Source organism: Magnolia sinica, chromosome 19 (genome assembly GCF_029962835.1).
Source record: "Magnolia sinica isolate HGM2019 chromosome 19, MsV1, whole genome shotgun sequence".
NCBI classification, from domain to species: domain Eukaryota; kingdom Viridiplantae; phylum Streptophyta; class Magnoliopsida; order Magnoliales; family Magnoliaceae; genus Magnolia; species Magnolia sinica.
Genome location: NC_080591.1, coordinates 51,379,048 through 51,401,588, shown reverse-complemented (window position 1 = coordinate 51,401,588; position 22,541 = coordinate 51,379,048). Strand labels below are relative to the sequence as shown.

Sequence of the window (22,541 nt, the reverse complement as noted above, 5' to 3'; positions counted from 1 at the left end):
CATGATTTAGTCATATATGCAGGAATTTACACTCCTTGATGGTGGTATGATCGACACTATTAGATCATTCTCCTATACATATACACATATGTAGACATACATGCATAACTGTGCGTTTATGGTAACATTAGCAACATCCTTTTAAGTGGTACATGGCATTTTTCTAACGCATGCACTCACACCCACACACTCACACCACAATGGATACTCAAACCCATGACCACGTGTTGAAAGTCTTGTGAATCTACCACTGAGGCATGAGCAAGGACCAAGTGGTACATGGCATTTCAAATCATCAAATCTATATAAGTAAACAATCACACCAATCACATGATCCTATCCCTTTCAATGTGGATTATTGTTACAAGCATCAATCTTTTATGAGCCATAACTTGGATGGTTAGCAGTTAGCATCATCAAACTGAAGTGGTTTTTTGGGAATTTATAAGCAATCCACTCTGGGATCTATTGAAAATATGTTTCAAGATGGTGATTGGACCGATTTTGTTTCTCCACTTGATCTTCATTGACCAACTATGATGCTATTGATTGGATGCTTAGGATCACTTGATTGGCATGATTTTTGCAATATGGCTTGCCCCCAATGGTATTGGTTGAATAGATTATCTGGATAGAGGTTTGGGCATGCCACGTGTCACTTGAAAGCTTTGGACGTTACTATCACGCGTGCACGCCTGCTCCCACACGCGCGCGCGCATAGTGAATGTTGGCTGCCACCAATTAATAAAAGCTGATTCGTGACTCCAGTCTGGCCCATTTCAGCATCTACCAATGGCTAATGTTCTTATGAAATATTCTACATTTAGTAACAGCTTTGCAGCAGCTAATATATTCCATGACAGTTTATCATAACTGCAAGGATTCTTCGAGGATAATTTGAGGGCATTCTGGTAACTGAAAAAGTGAGCAAAAGGGAGAGACATGTGGGACTTGAAAGCAAATCTTTTCTAAAACCTACTGTTCAGGCTGTTTGCTGGTTTTTTGCCCCTTGGCCACAATAACCATAAAAGCCTGCTTTGGTAGTTTTTCAGAAACTTTAATTCCCATAATTTTTCAAAAAGCCTAAATCAAATGCATTAGCATTCCATTGATAAAATGATAAAAGATGGTGAAGGAAAGAGCAGACAAGATAACAGCACATTACTTCGCCATCTACAAGCAACTGCAAAGCAAGGATTGCTGTCTTCACTCCAAATGTCGGATGCAGAACATAAATTGCCTGCAAAGCATGGCAATAATCGAATCAGGAAGGCAGAGATGAGAATGTGCTTGTCAAATTATTCACAGTCAAGTGCATACATGCAGATTACGCTGGTGTTTCCGACCAAGTATTTGTTGTAAGCGCTTCATCCATCCTAAATCCGGTTGCCTGTGTTGCCTCACATTGCAAACAACCAAATGACAAGTTAGACAAAATCCAAGAGCAAGATAAAGGGAATGCGTGGACTTACAAAGCTGAACTTTGCTACCATATTAAATACACAAAATCTTCAATTCTTTCATTGGTAAATGTTAACACATGAGAAATATACTGTACAGATGTATGGCCCACCTAGCACTTTCTCGTATATTCTTTAGTTAAATTGAATTGTGACTCTTGGTTAGGACTGAAAAGGAATTTTTGGTGTTGTTACTTAATAGTGATTTTGTCTTTTTCACTTGATTATTATTAATATAAATAGGAGGAGAGGGGATGTTCACACCAACTCCAATCACAGGAGGTTTTCTTTGCTCAAAGCAAAATAGAGAATTTTAGTTCGATGCATAATCACCCCCAGGGCTTCACACGTCCACCCTTAATAGTCTCTTGGGGTGTTTTTTTTAACAAAAGTACCCTTACTGCTAAAAAAACGTCCAATATCCCTTATTTTTATTAAAACATAAAATAATAGCCCAAAAGAAACAAAATAAACTAGAAAGAAAAGCTATAAAGTAGAAAGAAAAGCTGTCCATTAATGTCCAATGTCCAAAAGAGTCCACAATGCATCCATCGTCCCACAGTCCAAAGTGATCCAACGGTCCACGTCCAAGATCCAACGGTCTGATAAGTGTATCCAATGAATCCAACAGTTTAGATGTGTCTATAAGCTCCTATATGCAGCCCGCATGCATCTTCCCAGTATGGGGCCTTTAAAGATGCATAAACATGCATGTGGGGTCTTCCAACATGGCTACGGACTCAATCCGGGCCCCATATAATAATCATCCAACCATAGAGATGTTGGAACAGGGGCCAAAAATCTCGTCTGGTATATTCTGCATGGTGCACAAATGTCCTCATGACTTCTCTCCTCTTATTTCTTCTATTATACAAATCTACATGGTATCAATCTTGTTTCTAATCTAAACCATCTTTTTCCCATGTACCATATCCTTTTGTGTGTGTGCTTGTGATGAAAATCTTTTAAGAAACTTATGGTGGTTCCTTTTCTTTCTGTCGTGTCGGGCCTTCGTAATGATTCATTTGGGAAAAGGGGATAAAAGTATTCTTGATCATCACAAAAAGTCAGCCCGTGTTCGTATGAACTTGTGGCATATATTCTAGTCCCTTGTTCTAGATGGAAGTGAGAAATGATTCGAGAACTAGATTCATAAATCTATCTAATTTTTATTTTATTTTTTTGCGGGCTCAAATAACCTCTATTAAATAAAATGGAACAAACTACTGCCAGTGGTCCAAGTCATCCAAGTATTTTTAATGGCAAAGGGAAAATTGAAATACTAAACCACAGAAAAATCTGATGAGAATTCTAATACATATGAATAAAAGATCCGGGAGAATGCTCAAATTATGACATGGTTGTAAAATAATATGGAAACATCCATCAATACTAACATGATGTTTTTCGATATTGCAAAGAAAGTGTGGGATGCATTGCAAGTAATGTATTCATCTAATAAAAACATCTCTTGTATGTACCAATTATTTAAAGAGAGATTTTGATTTCACCAAGGAGATAAATCCTTGGGTAAATAATATTCCAAACGTAAAGGAATGTGAGAGGAACTGAATGTGTAGCAACCTCCCACCATGGTGTGTCGTAAAGGCCATTACGTACAGGTATCGGTAGCAACCGTTACATGTTACGAGGTCATAAAGGCCGTTACGGAAAAAAGGACCCATAAAGGCCGTTACAACCCTCGAAATGGCCCACTACACCACCTGTAGAGGCCGTAACGGTCCAATACGGGGTCGCTACATGTTCTTCGTTTTTTTTTTTTTTTAATATTTTATTTTTAAATAAGAAAAAAAAAAAGAGACCGTAACTGTCACGCCCCAGACTCGGTAATCGGAGTCACAAGGAACCCGATAGTCGGTTCTGGCTGCAATAGCTTCGGTAGTACCCCATTCTCGGCTCCTCAAGCAGGTTCCGATCCTGTGATCCTACAAGGAGAATTTTCATAATAGTATAACCGTTTCCAATACGAGCATACCCAAGATCACAGCAAGTATATCTGAGAATAACAAGGCACACATCACAAAATCCACTAAGAATTTGAACTTTTACAAGCTTTCAAAAGGTCCAAAAGGACATAAATAAGGTAATAGAAAAATGAGAGAAAAGTCTGCAACACTGGGATCCTCAAGCTCGACTCTACTCCAAGCTCTGCCGTTACGATGCCTGCCTAGGATCTCCTGCACGCATCAATCGTGCATAAGCTTATAGAAGCTTAGAGGGTGGTGAATGTGCGTGACAATGGTGCACAGAAGAATAGTAGGAGGTACAGGAAGAGAAATATGCTCAATGACAATATCACTAGCCTAACCAAGGCTTATCATGAATACGATGCAATGAGTACTGGGCGTCATACAAAGGCAATGCATGAAGGGGCTTATGTAGCCGATGCGAATGCGATGCAAAGTAATGTCAGTGCTCTTAACCAATCCACATATCAAGTACATTTCCAATCATAAGGAAATCACCGGGGTCCATTACACTGCTGGATGACTGTCGCTCTACAGACCCGCATAGTCAAACGAGCATAAGAGACCTCACTACCCTGCCTGCGGACAGCCAATCACCAGCAAGGCCTTAAGGTAGTGGACCCATTTACAAGCTGGTCAGACTCAGCCTAGCAATGCCTCCTTACATCAGGCGAGTAAGGCCACACCACTACCCAACCGACTACACGATAGTGGGAGTCGCGGCCTAACGGTATAAGGCCTTCATGCGTTCATAGTTTCCACTCGGTCACGGCGTTGGGGCAGATCCTTGGTACCATGAAAGTTTTGGAAATTTCACCCATGGGCATCCTATGCACCCGGTATGCTCAAGTATCATTTCCGGAGTTCACACATACGGCCATCCATGAATATCCTTGTAGAGGCGAGGCCCTGATAAAGCAAGGGGCGGTATCATCATGAAATGTGATGCCAATGCATGAGTCACACATACAGGTCATGCACAAGCTTCAGGCACTCAATGTGCACGAGGGGAGAAACTGCATCCCTCTATGACCACCATACAATGCAATCAATTCACACAGATGATGTATATGGATGAGTGCGCTACCTGTAGAATATACATTCCTCCTTCCCAAGGAGGGACATGGTCTAGATACATAGACAGGTGCTCTAAGGAGAAGTGAAGTCCTCTAGTGGGGGCCCAACACTTTGGGGTGACCCACAAGCTAAGAGAGTCATAAGGTCTTAATGGAGAAAACGGTCTTAACGAGGTCCAAGGTGGGCCTTCAACCACCTATAAGGGCCCTATGGACCTACCTTAGGGCCACCAAGGAGGACATCCAACCTCAACTAGGTCCCAAAAGGTAGCCCGTTACGCAGATAGAATGAGGTCCAAGGCCCAAGCAATCCATGGCCTAATGGGCTATACACAAAGTCCAACTCATAGGCAATATGGTGGGCCCTCAAGCAAGGTTTGGGCCCAACCATAAAGGTTATAACCCACATATTGTGGTGGGCCTCATGGGCAGCCCAGTAGTTCAATCATGTGGGCAATTTCACACTTAGTACAAGTGAGTTGGGCCTCGTATCATAGCCCAAGTACAGGGTTAATTTGGTGGGCAGCCATGGGCCCAACTACTTGCATATTATAGCCCATAAACCCATCACAACATGTAGAAGAGTATAGGCCCAAAGGTCAATGGGCCTACTCAGAAGGTTTAGTCCAAAAGGCCTAAGGGCGTGTTTGGACAGGCCCATCCCACGGGATTAGATTGTAATAGGGTGGATTGCATTCAATGATGACTGTGTCAGTGGATTGCAGGCAATCCCATGGGATTGCTAAATCCAGGGCATCTACCACCAAGTATGTTTGGCCCGCCTGGTCAATCCCGGGATTACGCCCAGCCAATCCCTTCCAATTTGTTTATCCAAACATGTCTCAGGCAAAAATCATGGGATTAGGTGGGATTAGGAGGGATTGGGTGGATTTCAAGGTAATGATGGTGATGTCAGTGGATTGCTGGCCATCCCGTGGGATTGCTCCAATCCAGGCAGAATTTCATCGTGCTTGTTTGGCACGCCCGGCCAATCCCGGGATTACTCCTTCCAATCCCTTCTAATACAAGCTAATCCAATCCAGCCTGCCCGGCCAAACAGGCCCTAAGGAACTAGCACTTAACCACATATAATAATCCAATAAAAGCCCAATCTTGGTTGGGCCTCAGATGAGTTCTAATTACACCAAAAAAATACTGAAGGAAAGAGGGAAGATAACTGATTAAATCACCCTCAAATCTGGTGGGCCATGCTGCCCCAAGACAAACATTTATGAGCAGCAACATTGGGCCCACTGCTGAATTTCCAGCCCACCCGCTTCCTGGGTTTGTTGGAGTCCAGCAAAGAAATTAATTTATAGTGTATTTAAATCCTAATGGCCCACACACATCACTGTGGGTCCCACCAGATGAGAGGGAGGGATGTACAACACGTATTTCAAGTGGGCCATGCCGCCGGAATGCAGGCCCAACAGCCCAAGGCAAGGACGTCCCAAGGGTGGGACGACCCAAGCTATGGACGGCCTGGCCTTTTCACTAAGGTGGGCTCCTCATCCCAAGTGGGCCCCACATGGGATGTCCACCAAGGGTGGACCATACACATATGGGCCCCACAAAAATGGGAGGACGGCATGGGGGAACAACATACATCATGGTGGGCTTGACCATGGGCGGTCAACCCATGATGGGCGTCCACCAGCTGGACGTCCATCATGGCCCGTGGGTCCAGCCAAATGAGCCCACAATCTAGGCCTCATGGCCCTCTGGAACATCATGAGATGGGCCCCACAAACATGCATAAAGGCTCTAATGGGCTGGGCCCAATAAGTTCCATAGTTGCAAAGAAGACAGCAAGGTTAGAGTAAAAAAACAGCAACATACATGTTGTTGTACTGAATTTAGGCCATCCAAATGGGTGGGTTCTGGGCCTCCAAAATACCTGAAATTTAGACCCAAGGTCCCTCATCAAGCCTATAACAAGGTGGGACCCAGAAAAATGGCCCACCATCTGAGAAAGTATTTTTTAATTTTAGTTTTTGAGGGACTATGCTGCTGGACTGCACAGCAGAAATTTCTGGCAGTCCACTATGTTGGCCCATCCTTTTGGATTCCCAAATGGGGTCCGTGGGGGCTGAAATTTGGTATAATCGTAGGTGGGTCATGCAGCTACAAGAATCACATATTAATTAGTATCAGTCTTCCCACCAAATTACCAGAAATCAGGCCCCAAGGTGGCCCAAAAATCTGTCCAGATAGTTTCTGGACAGCAACAATAGATTGGAAAAAAATAATTATAAACAGTAATTAAAGTGGGATTTAACCCCAGGAAATTAGAGGATGGACCACCCTAGTGGGCCCCATAATTATCCAGACCATCCCACCATCCAAAATACCTTTGCATGTGCCCCAATTAGTTGGATTTTGGGGCCACATGTCATAGGGTGGAATGCCGTGGGCGTCCTCCCTCTTTTGGGTAGCTGGATTTTTGTTGGCCCACAAGGTGGGCCACACACCATGATCAGGAATAAAAATAAGGGAGAAGGAGAGAAAAAAGGGAAATCCGGCCATAGGGGATGGGCTCCGCTACTATTGAGCCCTCCCAAGAGTAATCCCACCACACATCATACATAGATTTACATCTACAACATGGATCTTACACATGCATGGCTTATGATCAAAATGTATGGGTTATAAGGTCTAGATGACCCAAACATGATGTGATATGAAAGAAAATTACCATGATGGGGCCCATAGAGAAAGGCCCCATGCATGGATCATGCATGCATAGTGGACCATTAGGCCACAACCATGGGATTGTGTGGGATCTCCACCATGGATTGGTGGGTCCCACACTTCCCTCATGAAAGAAGGAGAACATCTAAGCCAAGAAAATCAGATTTCTTCATCTAGAGGAACACCCACCTCTTGGATCTTCAAGCTTCTACCACCACTAAGAACCCCTAGATCTAAGGGTTATGATTCTGATTCTATGGCCAAGATGGGATTACAAGGGTGGGATGGAAGGGAAATGAGGAAGAAAATGGGCTGGAAAGAAGGGAAGAAGGGGCTAGACGTCCCAAGCTAGGAAGGAGGAAAGAAGAGAAAATGAGAACGAAGGGAGAGAGAAGAGTTGTAGGGAGGAAATGATGGTTTATAAGGTGTTGGGAAGAAAAATCATAATGAGTTTTCTTGTTTAGAGAAAGAAATGATGGCCATGCAAGGGATTGGGAAGAAAAACAAATGATGACTTCTTGATTAAAGGAGGTAATGATGAGTTTTGGAAGAAATCTCATCATGGATTTGCTAGGCCTAGATAGGCTAGTAGCTAGGTAGGGTAGCTTTATGGGAGAAAGTGCTCATAGGGTGGGCCCCACCTTGAAAAATGTGTACGCCCTACAAGTGGGGTCCACAATCATGATCAAAGGTCAAGAATGCTCGGGTTGATATCACAAGATGTGCATGTCGGAATCATGCATGAGACGCGGCGTTAGAACCGCGGTGACGATGCGAACGAAATGGCATAGGTCTCGGGTCGATCCGAGTTGGGTCTACATAACCGAACTCAAGGATGACCGCAAACACTACCCGAAGCTCGCGGGTCACCGGAATTTGACCGGTAAGACCGGGAGACCAAAATGGACGAGATACATACTCACACACAGACACATGCGAACTCGGGTCCAGTATCACAATCCTCCCCACCAACAAAGAAATTTCATCCTCGAAATTGAAAAAACCGAAACAACAAAAATGCATAAACATCATCATACATATATATATATCTCAATCATTAATCACAAGAGAATGCAATACAAGCAATCAATCATCAAACAAATGGGGATAACACTCTAATCTCGGCCTCGCGTTCCAAAGATGCCTTGGCCTCCGAATGATGACCACATTGCACCTTCACCAATGGAATAACCTTGGTCCTGAGGACCTACTCCTTCCGATGAAGAATACGAATCGGCTGCTCAATGTAGGAAGCGTGGTGGGGAGGATTGTGAGACCATGTTGCGCACTTGCAGATTGTGTTAGAGACCCTCCGTGCCCACCAGCTATATGCGAAGCTGGAGAAGTGAGAGTTTTGGCAGAAGGAGGTGAAGTTCCTTGGTCACGTCGTGACGAGGGAGTCGTTGTGGACCCCTCGAACGTCGATGCAGTGCGTCAGTGGGGCCAGCCCACGAACGCACCCGAGATCCGTAGTTTCCTTGGCCTAGCGGAGTATTATCAAGAGTTTCTCCCGTATTGCAGCACCGCTGACCCGGTTGACGTGGAAGGGCGTCAAGTTCGTCTGGAGTGACACCTACGACGAGGCATTTACAAAGTTGAAGGACTGCCTCACGTCCGTTCCTGTTCTCACTCTCCCTGATGAGAGTGAGGGTTTTGTTGTTTTCACTGATGCCTCTAGAGTTGGCTTGGGTGCTGTCCTGATGTAGCACGGGAAGCCAGTGGCGTATGCCTCGCGCCAGCTCAAGGTCAATGAGCTGAACTACCTCACCTATGATTTGGAGCTTGCAGCGGTTGTCTTCGCACTAAAGGTGTGGAGGCATTATCTATATGAGGTCAGGTTCGAGCTCTTCTCGGATCATAAGAGCTTAAAGTATCTATTTTCGCAGTCCGAGTTGAACTTGCGTCAGAGGCGATGGATGGAGTTGTTGAAGGACTATAATTTTGATATTCAGTACCACCCGGGCAAGGCAAACGTGGTGGCGGACGTATACTCACACATACACACACATGCACATACGCGAACTCGGGTCGGGTCTCACAATCCTCCCCACCAACAAAGAAATTTCGTCCTCGAAATTGACAAAACTGGAACAACAAAAATGTATAAACATCATATAAATATATATATATATATATATATATCAATCATTAATCACAAGAAAAGGCAAAACAAGCAATAAATCATCAAACAAATGGGGATAACGCTCTCTAATTTTGGCCTTGCGTTCCCAAGACGCATCGGCCTTCAAATGATGACCTCATTGCACCTTCACCAAGGGAATGACCTTGGTCCTAAGGACCTGCTCCTTCCGATCAAGAATACGAATCAGTTGCTCAATGTAGGAAGCATTCTCACGGACCTCGAGTGGCTGCCAATCAATCACAGGAATAGTGTCCGACCCACATTTCCGCAACATAGAAACATGGAACACGTCGTGGATCGCGGACAACTTAGGAGGTAAGGCAGGCCTATAGGCCACAACACCCACGCGCTCGGTAATCTCAAAAGGCCCAATAAATCTCGGTGCGAGCTTGCCCTTCACACCAAAGCGAACCACGCCTTTCATAGGCAAAACCTTGAGATATACCATGTCCCCGACTGCGAACTCGAGGGGTCGACGCCGATCATCAGCAAAACTCTTCTGCCGGCTATGAGCTGTGTGCATCCTCTGCCTAATAACATCAATAGCATCTGACGTCTGCTGCACAAGCTCGGGACTTATGAGACGACGTTCTCCTACCTTAGTCCAACAACTAGGAGATCTACACGGTCTGCCATAAAGTGTCTCAAAAGGAGTCATGCCGATAGTCGCCTGGTAGCTGTTATTGTATGCGAACTAGGCGAGGCGCATATGCTCATCCCAACTACCCGCAAAGTTGATCACACAAGCTCTGAACATATCCTCAAGGATCTGGTTGATGCTGAGATGCAAAGTGACCCCCAGCGCCTGCTGGAAACTCCTCCAAAACTGAGACAAATCTGGAGTCTCGGTCTGAAACGATCGAAACTGGGACGCCGTGCAATCTCACTATCTCCTCAATGAACACCTTTGCAAGTCGGTCCATAGACCAGGAAGCACGTACTGGAATGAAATGAGCCACCTTCGTCAGACGATCGACGATAATCCAGATGGTATCATGACCACGCTGAGTTCTCAGCAAACCTGCGATGAAGTCCATCGATACGTGCTCCCACTTCCACTCTGGAATGCTCAACGGCTGCAAGGGACCAGGGGGTCTCTAGTGATCGGCCTTGACACGCTGGCATGTGTCACACTCGGCCACAAAACTAGCAATCTAGTGCTTCATCCCCTGCCAAAAATACTGCCTCCTCATATCACAATACATCTTTGTGGAGCCCAGGTGAATAGTAAGTCTCGATCGGTGTGCCTCGGTCATCAGATTACAACGCAACTCTAGCACGTCCATGACACACAATCGGCCTCTGAAGCGTAATCCACCATCGGAACCAATCTGTCATGCGGCCTCTGCTCGGTACTCCTGAAGTGACTCATCCGTCTGCTGAGCCTCGATCACCCTAGCCACCAGAGAGGGTTGAATCGACAAGTTCAAAAGCTGAACAATGGAAGACTGCAGACCGAACTCAAAGTCAAACTCTGAAACACCCTCGAGCATCTGCCACTCTTGCACCATCATCAGAGCCACCAGGCCGCGTGGCTGACGGCTGACCGCGTCCGCCACCACGTTTGCCTTGCCCGGGTGGTACTGAAGATCAAAATCAGTCCTTTAACAGCTCTATCCATTGCCTCTGACACGGGTTCAACTCGAACTGCGAAAATAGATACTTCAAGCTCTTATGATCTGAGAAGAGCTCGAACCTGACCCCATATAAATAATGCATCCACACCTTCAGTGCGAAGACAACCGCTGCAAGCTCCAAATCATGGGTGAGTTAGTTCAACCCATGGACCTTGAGCTGGCGCGAGGCATACGCCACTGGCTTCCCGTGCTGCATCAGGACAGCACCCAAGCCAACTCTGGAGGCATCAGTGAAAACAACAAACCCTTACTCCCATTAAGAAGAGTGAGAACAGGAGCAGACGTGAGGCAGTCCTTCAACTCCGTAAATGCTTCCTCGCAAGCGTCACTCCAGACAAACTCGACGCCCTTCCACGTCAACTGGTTCAGCAGTGCTGCAATACAGGAGAAACCCTCAATAAACCGTTCGTGGGCTGGCCCCACTGATGCACTGCATCGACCTTCGAGGGGTCCACAGCAACACCCTCCCTCGTCACCACGTGACTGAGGAGCTTCACCTCCTCCTGCCAAAACTCGCACTTCTCCAGCTTCGCATATATCTGGTGGGCACAGAGGGTCTCCAGCACAATCTGCAAGTGCTCAACATGGTCTCACAATCCTCCCCACCACGCTTCCTACATTGAGCAGTCGATTCGTATTCTTGATCGAAAAGAGCAGGTCCTCAGGATCAAGGTCATTCCATTGGTGAAGGTGCAATGGGGACATCATTCGAAGGCCGAGACAACTTGGGAACTCGAGGCCCTGATTAGAGTGTTATTCCCATTTGTTTGATGATTGATTGCTTGTATTGCCTTCTCTTGTGATTGATGATTGAGATATATATATATATATATACATATATATATATATGTTTACGCATTTTTGTTGTTTCGGTTTTGTCAATTTCGAGGACGAAATTTCTTTGTTGGTGGGGAGGATTGTGAGACCCGACCAGAGTTCGCATGTGTGCATGTGTGTGTGTATGCACCTCGTCCATTTTGGTCCCGCGGTCCTGCCGGTCAAATTTCGGCGACCTGCAAGCTTCGGGTAGTGTTTGCAGTCATCCTTGAGTTCGATCATATAAACCCGACTTGGATCGACCCGAGACATGCCATTTCTTCCGCATCGTTGCCGCGGTTCCAACGCCGCATCTCATGTATGATTCCGACATGCGCATCTTGTGATATCGACCCGAGCATTCTTGACCTTTGATCATGATTGTGGACCCCACTTGTAGGGTGTACACATTTTTCAAGGTGGAGCCCACCCTATGAGCACTTTCTCCCATAAAGCTACCCTACCTAGCTACTAGCCTATCTAGGCCTAGCAAATCCAATGTGAGATTTCTTCCAAAACTCATCATTACCTCCTTTAACCAAGAAGTTATCATTTATTTTTCTTCTCAATCCCTTACATGGCCATCATTTCTTTCTCTAAACAAGAAAACTCATTATGGTTTTTCTTCTCAACACCTTACAAACCATCATTTCCTCCCTACAACTCCTCTCTCTCCCTTCTTTCTCATTTTCTCTTCTTTCCTCCTTCCTAGCTTGGGACGTCCAGCCCCTTCTTCCCTTCTTTCCAGCCCATTTTCTTCCCCATTTCCCCTCCCCACCCTTGTAATCCCATCTTGGCCATAGAATCATAACCCTTAGAGCTTGGAGTTCTTAGTGGTGGTAGAAGCTTGAAGATCCAAGAGGTGGGTGCTCCTCTAGATGAAGAAATCTGATTTTCTTGGCTTAGATGTTCTCCTTCTTTCATGAGGGAAGTGTGGGACCCACCAATCCATGATGGAGATCCCACACAATCCCATGGTTGTGGCCTAATAGTCCACTTTATGCATGCATGATCCATGCATGGGGCCTTTCTCTATGGGCCCCATCATGGTAATTTTCTTTCATATCATATCATGTTTGGGTCATCTAAACCTTATAACCATAGTGGGGATGGCATCCCCACCATACATTTTGATCATAAGCCATGCATGTGTAAGATCCATGTTGTAGATGTAAATCTATGTATGATGTGTGGTGAGATTACTCTTGGGAGGGCTCAATAGTGGCGGAGCCCATCCCCTATGGCCGGATTTCCCTTCTCTCCTTCTCCCTTATTTTCATTCCTGATTATGGTGTGTGGCCCACCTTGTGGGCCAACAAAAATCCAGCCACCCAAAAGAGGGAGGACGCCCATGGCATCCTACCCTATGACATGTGGCCCCAAAATCCAACTAATTGGGGCACATGCAAAGGTATTTTGGATGGAGGGATGGTCTGGATAATTGTGGGGCCCACTAGGGTGGTCCATCCTCAAATTTCCTGGGATTAAATCCCATTTTTATTACTGTTTATAATTATTTTGATTCCAATCTATTGTTGCTGTCCAGAAACTGTCTGGACGGATTTTTGGGCCACCTTGGGGCCTGATTTCTGGTTATTTGGTGGGGAGAATGATACTATTAAATATGTGATTCCTGTAGTTGCATGACCCACCTACCATCATACCAAATTTCAGCCCCATTGGACCCCATTTGGGCAACCAAAGGGTGGGCCAACTTAGTGGACTGCCAGAAATTTCTGCTGTGCAGTCCAGCAGCATATTCCTAATATAAAAATACTTTCTCAGATGATGGGCCATTTTTCTGGGTCCCACCTTGTTATAGGCCTGATGAGGGACCTTGGGTCCACATTTCAGGAATTTTGGAGGCCCAGAACCCACCCATTTGGATGGCCTAAATTCAGTACAGCAACATGTATGTTGCTGATTTTTACTCTAACCTTGCTGCATTCTTTGCAACTATGGAACTTATTGGGCCCAGCCCATTGGAGCCTTTATGCATGTCTATAGGGCCCATCTCATGATGTTCCAAAGGGCCATGGGGCCTAGATTGTGGGCCCATGTGGCTGGACCAACGGGCCATGATGGACGTCCAGCTGGTGGACGCCCATCATGGGTTGACCGCCCATGGTCAAGCCCACCATGCTGTATGTTGTTCCTCCATGCTGTCCTCCCATTTTGTGGGGCCCATATGTGTATGGTCCACCCTTGGTGGACGTCCCATGTGGGGCCCACTTGGGATGAGGAGCCCACCTTAGTGAAAAGGCCAGGCCGTCCATAGCTTGGGTCGTCCCACCCTTGGGACGTCCTTGCCTTGGGCTGTTGGGCCTGCATTCTGGCGGCATGGCCCACTTGAAATACGTGTTGTACATCCCTCCCTCTCATCTGGTGGGACCCACAGTGATGTGTGTGGGCAATCAGGAATTAAATACACTATAAATTAATTTCTTTGCTGGACTCCAACAAACCCAGGAAACGGGTGGGCTGGAAATTCAGCAGTGGGCCCAATGTTGCTGCCCATAAATGTTTGTCTTGGGGCAGCATGGCCCACCAGATTTGAGGGTGATTTAATCAGTTACTTCCCTCTTTCCTTTAATATTTTTTGGGTGTAATTAGAACTCATCTAAGGCCCACCCAAGATTGGGCCTTTATTGGATTACAGTATGTGGTGAAGTGCTAGTTCCTTGGGCCTTTTAGACTAAACCTTCTGAGTAGGCCCATTGACCTTTGGGCGTATACTCTTCTACCTATTGTGATGGGTTTATGGGATATAATATGCAAGTAGTTGGGCCCATGGCTGCCCACCAAATTAACCCTGTACTTGGGCTATGATGCGAGGCCCAACTCACTTGTACTAAGTGTGAAATTGCCCACATGATTGAACTATTGGGTTGCCCATGAGGTCCATCACAATATGTGGGTTATGACCTTTATGGTTGGGCCCAAACCTTACTTGAGGGCCCACCATATTGCCTATGAGTTGGGCTTTGTGTAAAGCCCATTAGGCTATGGATTGCTTGGGCATTGGACCTCACTCTATCTGGGTAGCGGGCTACCTTCTGGGACCCAGTTGAGGTTGGATGTCCTCCTTGATGGCCCTAAGGTAGACTCATAGGGCCCTTATAGGTGGTTGAAGGCCCACCTTGGACTTCGTTAGGACCGTTTCCTCCATTAAGACCTTATGACTCTCTTAGCTTGTGGGTCACCCTAAAGTGTTAGGCCCCCACTAGAGGACTTCACTTCTATCTAGACCATGTCCCTCCTTGGGAAGGAGGAATGTATATTCTACAGGTAGCGCACCCACCCATATGCATCATCTGTGTGAATTGATTGCATTGTATGGTGGTTATAGAGGGATGGAGTTTCTCCCCTCGTGCACATTGAGTGCCTGAAGCTTGTGCATGAACTGTATGTGTGACTCATGCATTGGCATCGCATTTCATGATGATACCACCACTTGCTTTATCAGGGCCTCGCCTCCGCAGGGATATTCGTGGATGGCCATGTGTGGACACCAGAAATGATACTTCAGCATACCGGGTGCATAGGATGCCCATGGGTGAAATTTTCAAAACTTTCATGGTACAAAGGATCTTTCCCAACGCCGTGACCGAGTGGATACTATGAGCGCATGAGGGCCTTATACCATTAGGCCACAACTCCCACTGTCGTGTAGTAGGTTGGGTAGGGGTGTGGCCTTACTCGCCTGATGTAAGGAGGCATTGCTAGGTTGAGTCTGACCAGCTCGTAAATGGGTCCGCTACCTTAAGGCCTTACTGGTGATTGGCTGTCCGCAGGCAGGGTAGTAAGGTCTCTTACGCTTGTTTGACTGTGCAGGGTCTATAGAGCGGCAGTCATCCAGCAGTGTAATGGACCCCGGTGATTTCCTTATGATTGGAAATGTACTTGATATGTGGATTGGTTAGGAGCACTGGCATTACTTTGCATCGCATTCGCATCGGCTACATAAGCCCCTTCATGCATTGCCTTGGTATGGCGCCCAGTAGTCATTGCATCGTATTCATGATAAGCCTTAGTAAGGCTAGTGATATTGTCATTGAGCATGTTTCTCTTCCTGTACCTTCTACTATTCTTCTGTGCACCATTCTCACACACTTTCACCACCCTCTAAGCTTCTATAAGCTTATGCACGATTGATGCGTGCAGGAGATCCTAGGTAGGCGTCGTAACGGCAGAGCTTGGAGTAGAGTCGAGCTTGAGGATCCCAATGTTGCAGACTTTTCTCTCCTTTTTCTATTACCTTATGTATGTCCTTCTGGACCTTTTGAAAGCTTGTAAAAGTTTAAATTCTTAGTGGATTTTGTGATGTGTGCTTTGTTATTCTCAGATATACTTGCTATGATCTTGGGGTATGCTCGTATTGGAAACGGTTATACTATTATGGAAATCCTCCTTGTAGGATCTTAGGATCGGAACCTGCCTCAGGAGCCGAGAATGGGGTACTACGGAGGCTGTTGCGGCCAGAACCGGCTATCGGGTTCCTTGTGAGTCCGATTACCGAGTCTGGGGCGTTACAATAACGGCCGTTACGGGAGCTATAACAACCGTTACAACCCGAAACGTAGAAGTAACGATGGTGGCCATTATGGCCACCATTACCATTACGGAATACCTTGCCTCCCACTACATATTTGGAAAAGCAACCAACAACATGAGGAGTTTCAAGTGAATAAAATTTTGTTGGGTTTGAAGCCTACATATGAGTCGGTTCTTGAATAGATCTTGGGTGGCAAGAATGTGTCATCTTTAAACAAGGTATACGCACACCTCCACCATATATTCCTAGGGACTACAATCAAAGTCAACAATAGCTCTGTAATTGCATCATTAACTGGATAAGACAGGAGTGGTCGCGGTAGTAAAGGTAATTAAGGTAGCTATGGTGAAGTAGGAGGAGACAGTAGTAAAGGTCGTGGACTTGGGAAACCCATTTTAGGCTTGCAAATCATTCAATAGAAAAATATTGGAATTTTGATGGAAAGCCAACATAGGCTGATCAAGCATCTCACATTAGAAAGAGTAGTGGGTTTCATCCGGCTAGCTCCACTTCTGCAATACAACTACCAAGCAATATTCCAAGTTGTTGAAAAAACTCCAGAATTAACCTATTCTTGCTACTTCTTTTACTCCTTCCGCTCCTACGACTACAATAGTGTCCTTGGGTGTGGCCTGTTTAGAATCCAAGTTCCTTGCTCTATTGGTTAATGACTTTGGAGCATCTAATCATATGACAAGTGAATCTAGTGCATTTTCCTCCACTAATACAATATTAACGAGATTATCTGTCACATTAGCAGATGATACCCAATCCAAAGTATGTGGTATGGGTATTGTCCATCAATGTTCTTTCCTTTCAATGTCTTTTGTTCAGTGTTCCTAAATTCCCTTTAAGTCTTCTATCCGTTAGCAAACTCACCAAATCTCTTAACTACTTTGTGACTTTTTACCTTTCACATTGCCTTTTTTTTAGGATTTAAAGACAACAAAGAAGATTGACGGAGGGCATAAAAGAATGTCTCCCCTTATCAATGGCACTGTCGTTTCAATCATCCATCCTTGAAGACTCTCGAAGGCGTTATCCCTTCCTTGTCGTCTATCTCAGTTTTACTGTGCAAAGTGTGTGAATTGAATAACATCATCATGTTACTCTTCCACCATAAATGGGAAAAACATAGTTCACTCCCTTTTCTTTAGCCCATTGAAATATTTAAGGATTGTCAAATTTTCTAGTAGGTTAAAGTACAAGTATTTTGTTACATTTGTTGATGATTTTTCACAAATTACCTAGATTTACTTAACGAAAGATAGATCTAAATTATTCTCTATTTTAAAGAAATTTCACATGGAAGTACAACAACCAATTTAACACGAAAGTATCTTCATTTCGTTCAAATAATACCAAGGAATATATGTCCCAATCCTTTAATATGTATTTTTTAAAACAAGTATATTGCATCAAACATCGTGTGCCCACACCCTACAACAACAAAAAACTGTTGCAAAATGGAAAAATCATCACCTGCTTGAGGTGACTCGTGCTTTATTTTATTCACACAAATGTTCACAAAAGTTAATAAAGTGATGCAGTACTCACGACACGCTTGTTGATAAACCAAGTGCCTTCAACTATTTTAATGGGTAAATCACCTCATGAAGTTTTACTTTCAGATAGTCCGTTGTTTTCTCCGTCTCCCAAAGTTTTTGAATGTGTATGTTTTGTTTACTAGTTGGAGTTGAGCCTAGATAAATTCGAATATAGAGCCATTAAATGCATTTTCCTTGGGTACTCACGGACACAAAAAGGTCAACGTTGTTACAGTCTTTCACTTTGAAGATAATATGTGCATAAAGATGTTACATATTTTTACTTCACTCTATTCTTCTCACAAGACAATAAATCTCTTGTTGTGGAAGCTGTGCATGTATCTGTTGTAGTTGAAGAAGATATAATCCAATCTCCTACCTCCGTCAACTCCTCTATTCCCATTTCTCCTCAACTAAAAGTCTGCTCACGATGAAAACGGACAGATGGTGGGACCAATCATGATGTTTCATTAGCCAAATCTTCTTCCGAACATAGTAATCTAGTGACTTCCCCAAATAGGTATGATGTTCCTATTGCCTTGAGAAAAGGTAAGCTTGCATGAACCGATCATCCTATCTCCAAATAATTCTCCTTTCAATGCTTGTCTTCCACTTGTCGCAAATTTGCTCTATCATTGTCCTCTCATTCTATTCCTAAGTTATATCAAGAAGCACTGTTACATAAGGAATAGAAGCAAGCAATGAAGGAGGAATTGCTTGTTCTCTATCAAAATAGCACTTGAGAGCTTACCGGTCTACTTGTCGGTAAAAGTGTCGTTAGTTGCAGGTGGGTATACAGCATGAAGTTTTACATTGATGGTAATATTGAACGTTTGAAGACTTGCATGGTTGCCAAGGGGTATACTCGACCCCTTAGTGTTGATTATACCGAAACTTTCTCTCATGTTACCAAGTTGAACTTTACTCGTGTTATCCTCTTCATGGTTGTTAATAATGGATGGCTCCTCTTCCAACCAGATGTTAAAAATGCATTTCTTCATGGCGATCTCATAGAGGTCTATATGGAGCAGCAAGCTGGATTCGTAGCTAAGGGGGAGTCAAACAAGGTGTGTGAACTGAGAAAGACGACCTATGGGTTGGAGAAATCACCACGTTCATGGTTTGACAAATTCAACAAAGTTGTGATGAACTATGGCTTTGTTCAATGCAGATCATTTCGTCTTTGTACGGACATGCACCTTAGGTCTTATTGTGTTACGGAACAATTGTCTTCAGGTCATTGGGTATTCTAATACGAACTAGGCAGGTTCTTTGACAGATAGGCGGTCGTTTACTAGGCACTGTACGTTTTTAGGAGAAAATCTAATTATGTGGAAGAGTAAGAAGCAGAGTGTTGTGGCTCAATCAAGCGCTAAAGCAAAATATAGAGCAATGCCTTGCATTATATGTGAGCTAATGTGAATCAAGAAACTATTGAAAGAAAGGGATTTGTGATTAATCTACGTATGTAGTTGTTTAATGATAATCAGACAATATCCAACATTGCAAACAATCCAGTCTATCATAAAAGAACCAAATATATTAAACTGTGTTGTCACTTCATATGTAATGTCTCCAATGTTCGGTCTTAGGATCAACTTGTTGATGTATTCACCAAGGCTCTACCTCAAAGTCAGTCTACACGCATGTTCTCCAAGCTTGGCATCAATAATATTTATGCTCCAGCTTATAGCTGACGCAAGATAGATGATCTAACCTAGAATGATGTAAAGAACTTAAATAACATATTAATTAGAGCAATAAAACACAAAGTAAAGCTGATCTATCACAAATCTTAAAGAAATTCAGTTACATAACATGTTCGAATTCAAGCTATCCGACAGTCCCACAATGTAGCATAAAATATCACTTAATCAGGATCTATGGAAGGTAGAACTTCTATCTAAGCATAGGTACTAATCATCATTCAAGGGAAGTACTTGACTTTATTAGGGTTGGTAAGCTTGGGTTGATTTTGAGGTTTAAGGAATAGGCAAAGAGGTTCAGATTTTCAGATTTCGGGAAAACAAGGTTTGCGGACTTGGGGGTTTTGGATTTGGGAATTAGGGTTTGAGGTTTTAGGAATTTAGGGTTAGAATTTTAAGAAACGAGAGTTGGGATTTGAGGTTTTAGGGATTAGGGTTTGAATAGGGGAAACAATGGATAAATGGGAGGGGGAGGCTGACCCTACGGACAACCATACAAATCTGTCCGTACAGTTGTATGGATAGGAGGGAATGGATAGGGATGACCGTACGGTTGTACGGTCGGTGGAAGTATTGGTCAGGTAGATTGAAGGTGTAAGGGTTGGAAGAAGGAAGAACAAGAATGGAGGTGGGCATTGTTTGTTGATGGAGAAAGAAGAAAAGAAAACTAGAAAGAATGAGAAAGAGAAAAGTGAAGAAATACCATTTGATTGAAAAGAATAAGAGAGAAGGATAACTTGGAATCAATCCATGGCATCACACCAAATCACTCCAATCACAGGAGATTTTACTTCATCAAAAAGCAAAGAGACAAAATAATAATAATAAACATATAAAAAACTAAATAAACTAAACTATTTTATGGCCCATGATCGAGTTGTCCAATGACGATGATCCAATGGTCAGAATGATCAAACTAAGTAGCCCACATGCATCTTCCCAATGTGGGGCCTTCAAAGATGCATAATCATGCATGTGGGGTCTTTAACGGGATAGGCACTCGAATTGAGCCCACAGGGCCCCATGTATGCATCACCTAGCCATAAAGAAACGGGAGCTCTCCTACTCTGGTATAGTCAGATCGGTGCTCAGATGTCCTAATCAATAACTATATGGCCCACCTAGCACCTTCTCTTGTCTATTCTTTAATTACATTGGATTGAGACTCTTGGTTAGGGCTTAAGGGGAATTATTGCTTTTGTTAGTCAAGGGGGCTTTTGGTGCAAGGTATTAGATGGAATTAGGTGGGATGGAATTGCATCTGGGACCGTGCAAATTCCATCCAGCGTTTGGAGAGGATGGAAAGGGTTGGGATTAGGGGGGATGGAATTGCATTTGGTCCCATGCGGGATTTCCATGGATTTTGAAATCCACTACACGTGCAGGCCCCACACTGATACATATGTTTTATCCATTTTGCCCATCCAAATACGCCCTTTACATGTGACATTATGGTTATATACGTGTCAATGTTTTAAATAGCAGTAGCATGATGCGTAGCACTCAACCCTCTATAGTGTGTAGTGTAAATACGTAGCATGTAGCGTAAGCTACACGATACTTCTATTTTTTAATTTAAAAATAGGACAAATATAATAAATAGTGAATATATATATATATATATATATATATATATATATATATATATATATAAATGCCTAAAAGATGATTCATTTTATCAATTATAAGCATGTTCAAAAAAGTTATTAGTTATCATTTATCAAAAGCCAATCCACATATATAAGCCAAATCAAATAATTATCACATCAACAACTTTCTAAGCAAACCGCTTTAATTAATAATGTCTAATTGAAACCACAAGTCACAATCATGAAAAGAAATAAAAATCCCATAGGTTAAAAGTATCAAGTACAATACAAGTGTCACATTCCTCGACATTAGAAACAAAGAAAACGTGAAAAAAATAAAAATAAATAAAAAATAGTAAAAAAATACATTGTAGCTTACGCTACAGACGCTACGCGCTACATAGTTGTAGCATACGCTACAACCCTTGTAGCGTATGCTACAGGGGATTTATGCTATTTGGGGCGCTACATAGTGCTACGGCCACGCTACGCTACGTAGCTTACACTACGGGCACTATTTGAAACACTGATATGTGCACAAGTGACTGACATCTGTTGTGAATTTGGTTTGTTGATTACAATTCCATGGTCCACCAAATGGGATTTTGCTTAATCCTACGTTTTTCCCATGGCAAAAATTGTATCCCAAACATGAGAATTAGATGGCCAAAATACCATGGTATTTCTAGACATGCAATCATTGTGCAATAATGGTGTTAATCCCATCTAATACAATTCCATACCATTTAATCCCAAGGACCAAACAGGCCCCAAGGGTGTTTCCATCTTTCTCACTTGCTTATTATTAATATAAATAGGAGAGGAGAGGACGTCCAGCCCTATAATCCTCTTTTCCTTTCCTTTCACAATTCTCTCCCCTCTTATCTCTTCTTCTTTCTTCTACTTCCACTTTACAAATCTACAGTAACAAAAGCAAAAGTAGGTACAGACTCTACAAATAGTACAGCAGATGGAGCACGGTTTTTTTAAAAGGCAGATGGAGCACAGTGTCATGGACAGTTCAATCTTAAGAGGCTATTCCACGTACTTAGCCAATCTTGACTCTTCTTGTACACCAGAGGCTATGTGCATGATGTAGAGAATTGAAGAGAAAAGTAGAGAATGGTATAAGCATATAGTGTGGAGATTTGTAGAAGTTTCTGGATTTTTTTTAGTAGGATCTAGTAAAGAGGGTTCATGTAGAGTCATCTACAAGGTTTTTAGAGAAGTCTTGGCCATTAGATGATCGCCACATGTTTTCCTCCTGGCCATTCATGTAGGATAGCTAGAAGATTCTGGGATCTTTGTAAGGAGGGCTCCTCATTTGTAAGAA

At 43.7% G+C, this 22,541-nt stretch overlaps 1 protein-coding gene across 5 annotated transcripts in view; it reads right to left on the bottom strand.

The window, feature by feature from the left end:
- The window catches only part of LOC131235424 (uncharacterized), a 102,836-nt gene that overhangs the window by 23,510 nt on the left and 56,785 nt on the right, over positions 1–22,541 (bottom strand). For all 5 annotated transcript variants that reach the window (XM_058232608.1, XM_058232612.1, XM_058232611.1 and 2 more), the window contains exons 11-12: positions 1,321–1,390; positions 1,166–1,240 (exon numbers count right to left, since the gene is read on the bottom strand). In XM_058232608.1, the coding sequence (XP_058088591.1) occupies positions 1,166–1,240; positions 1,321–1,390 (145 nt within the window). The remainder of the gene's footprint in view (positions 1–1,165; positions 1,241–1,320; positions 1,391–22,541) is intronic.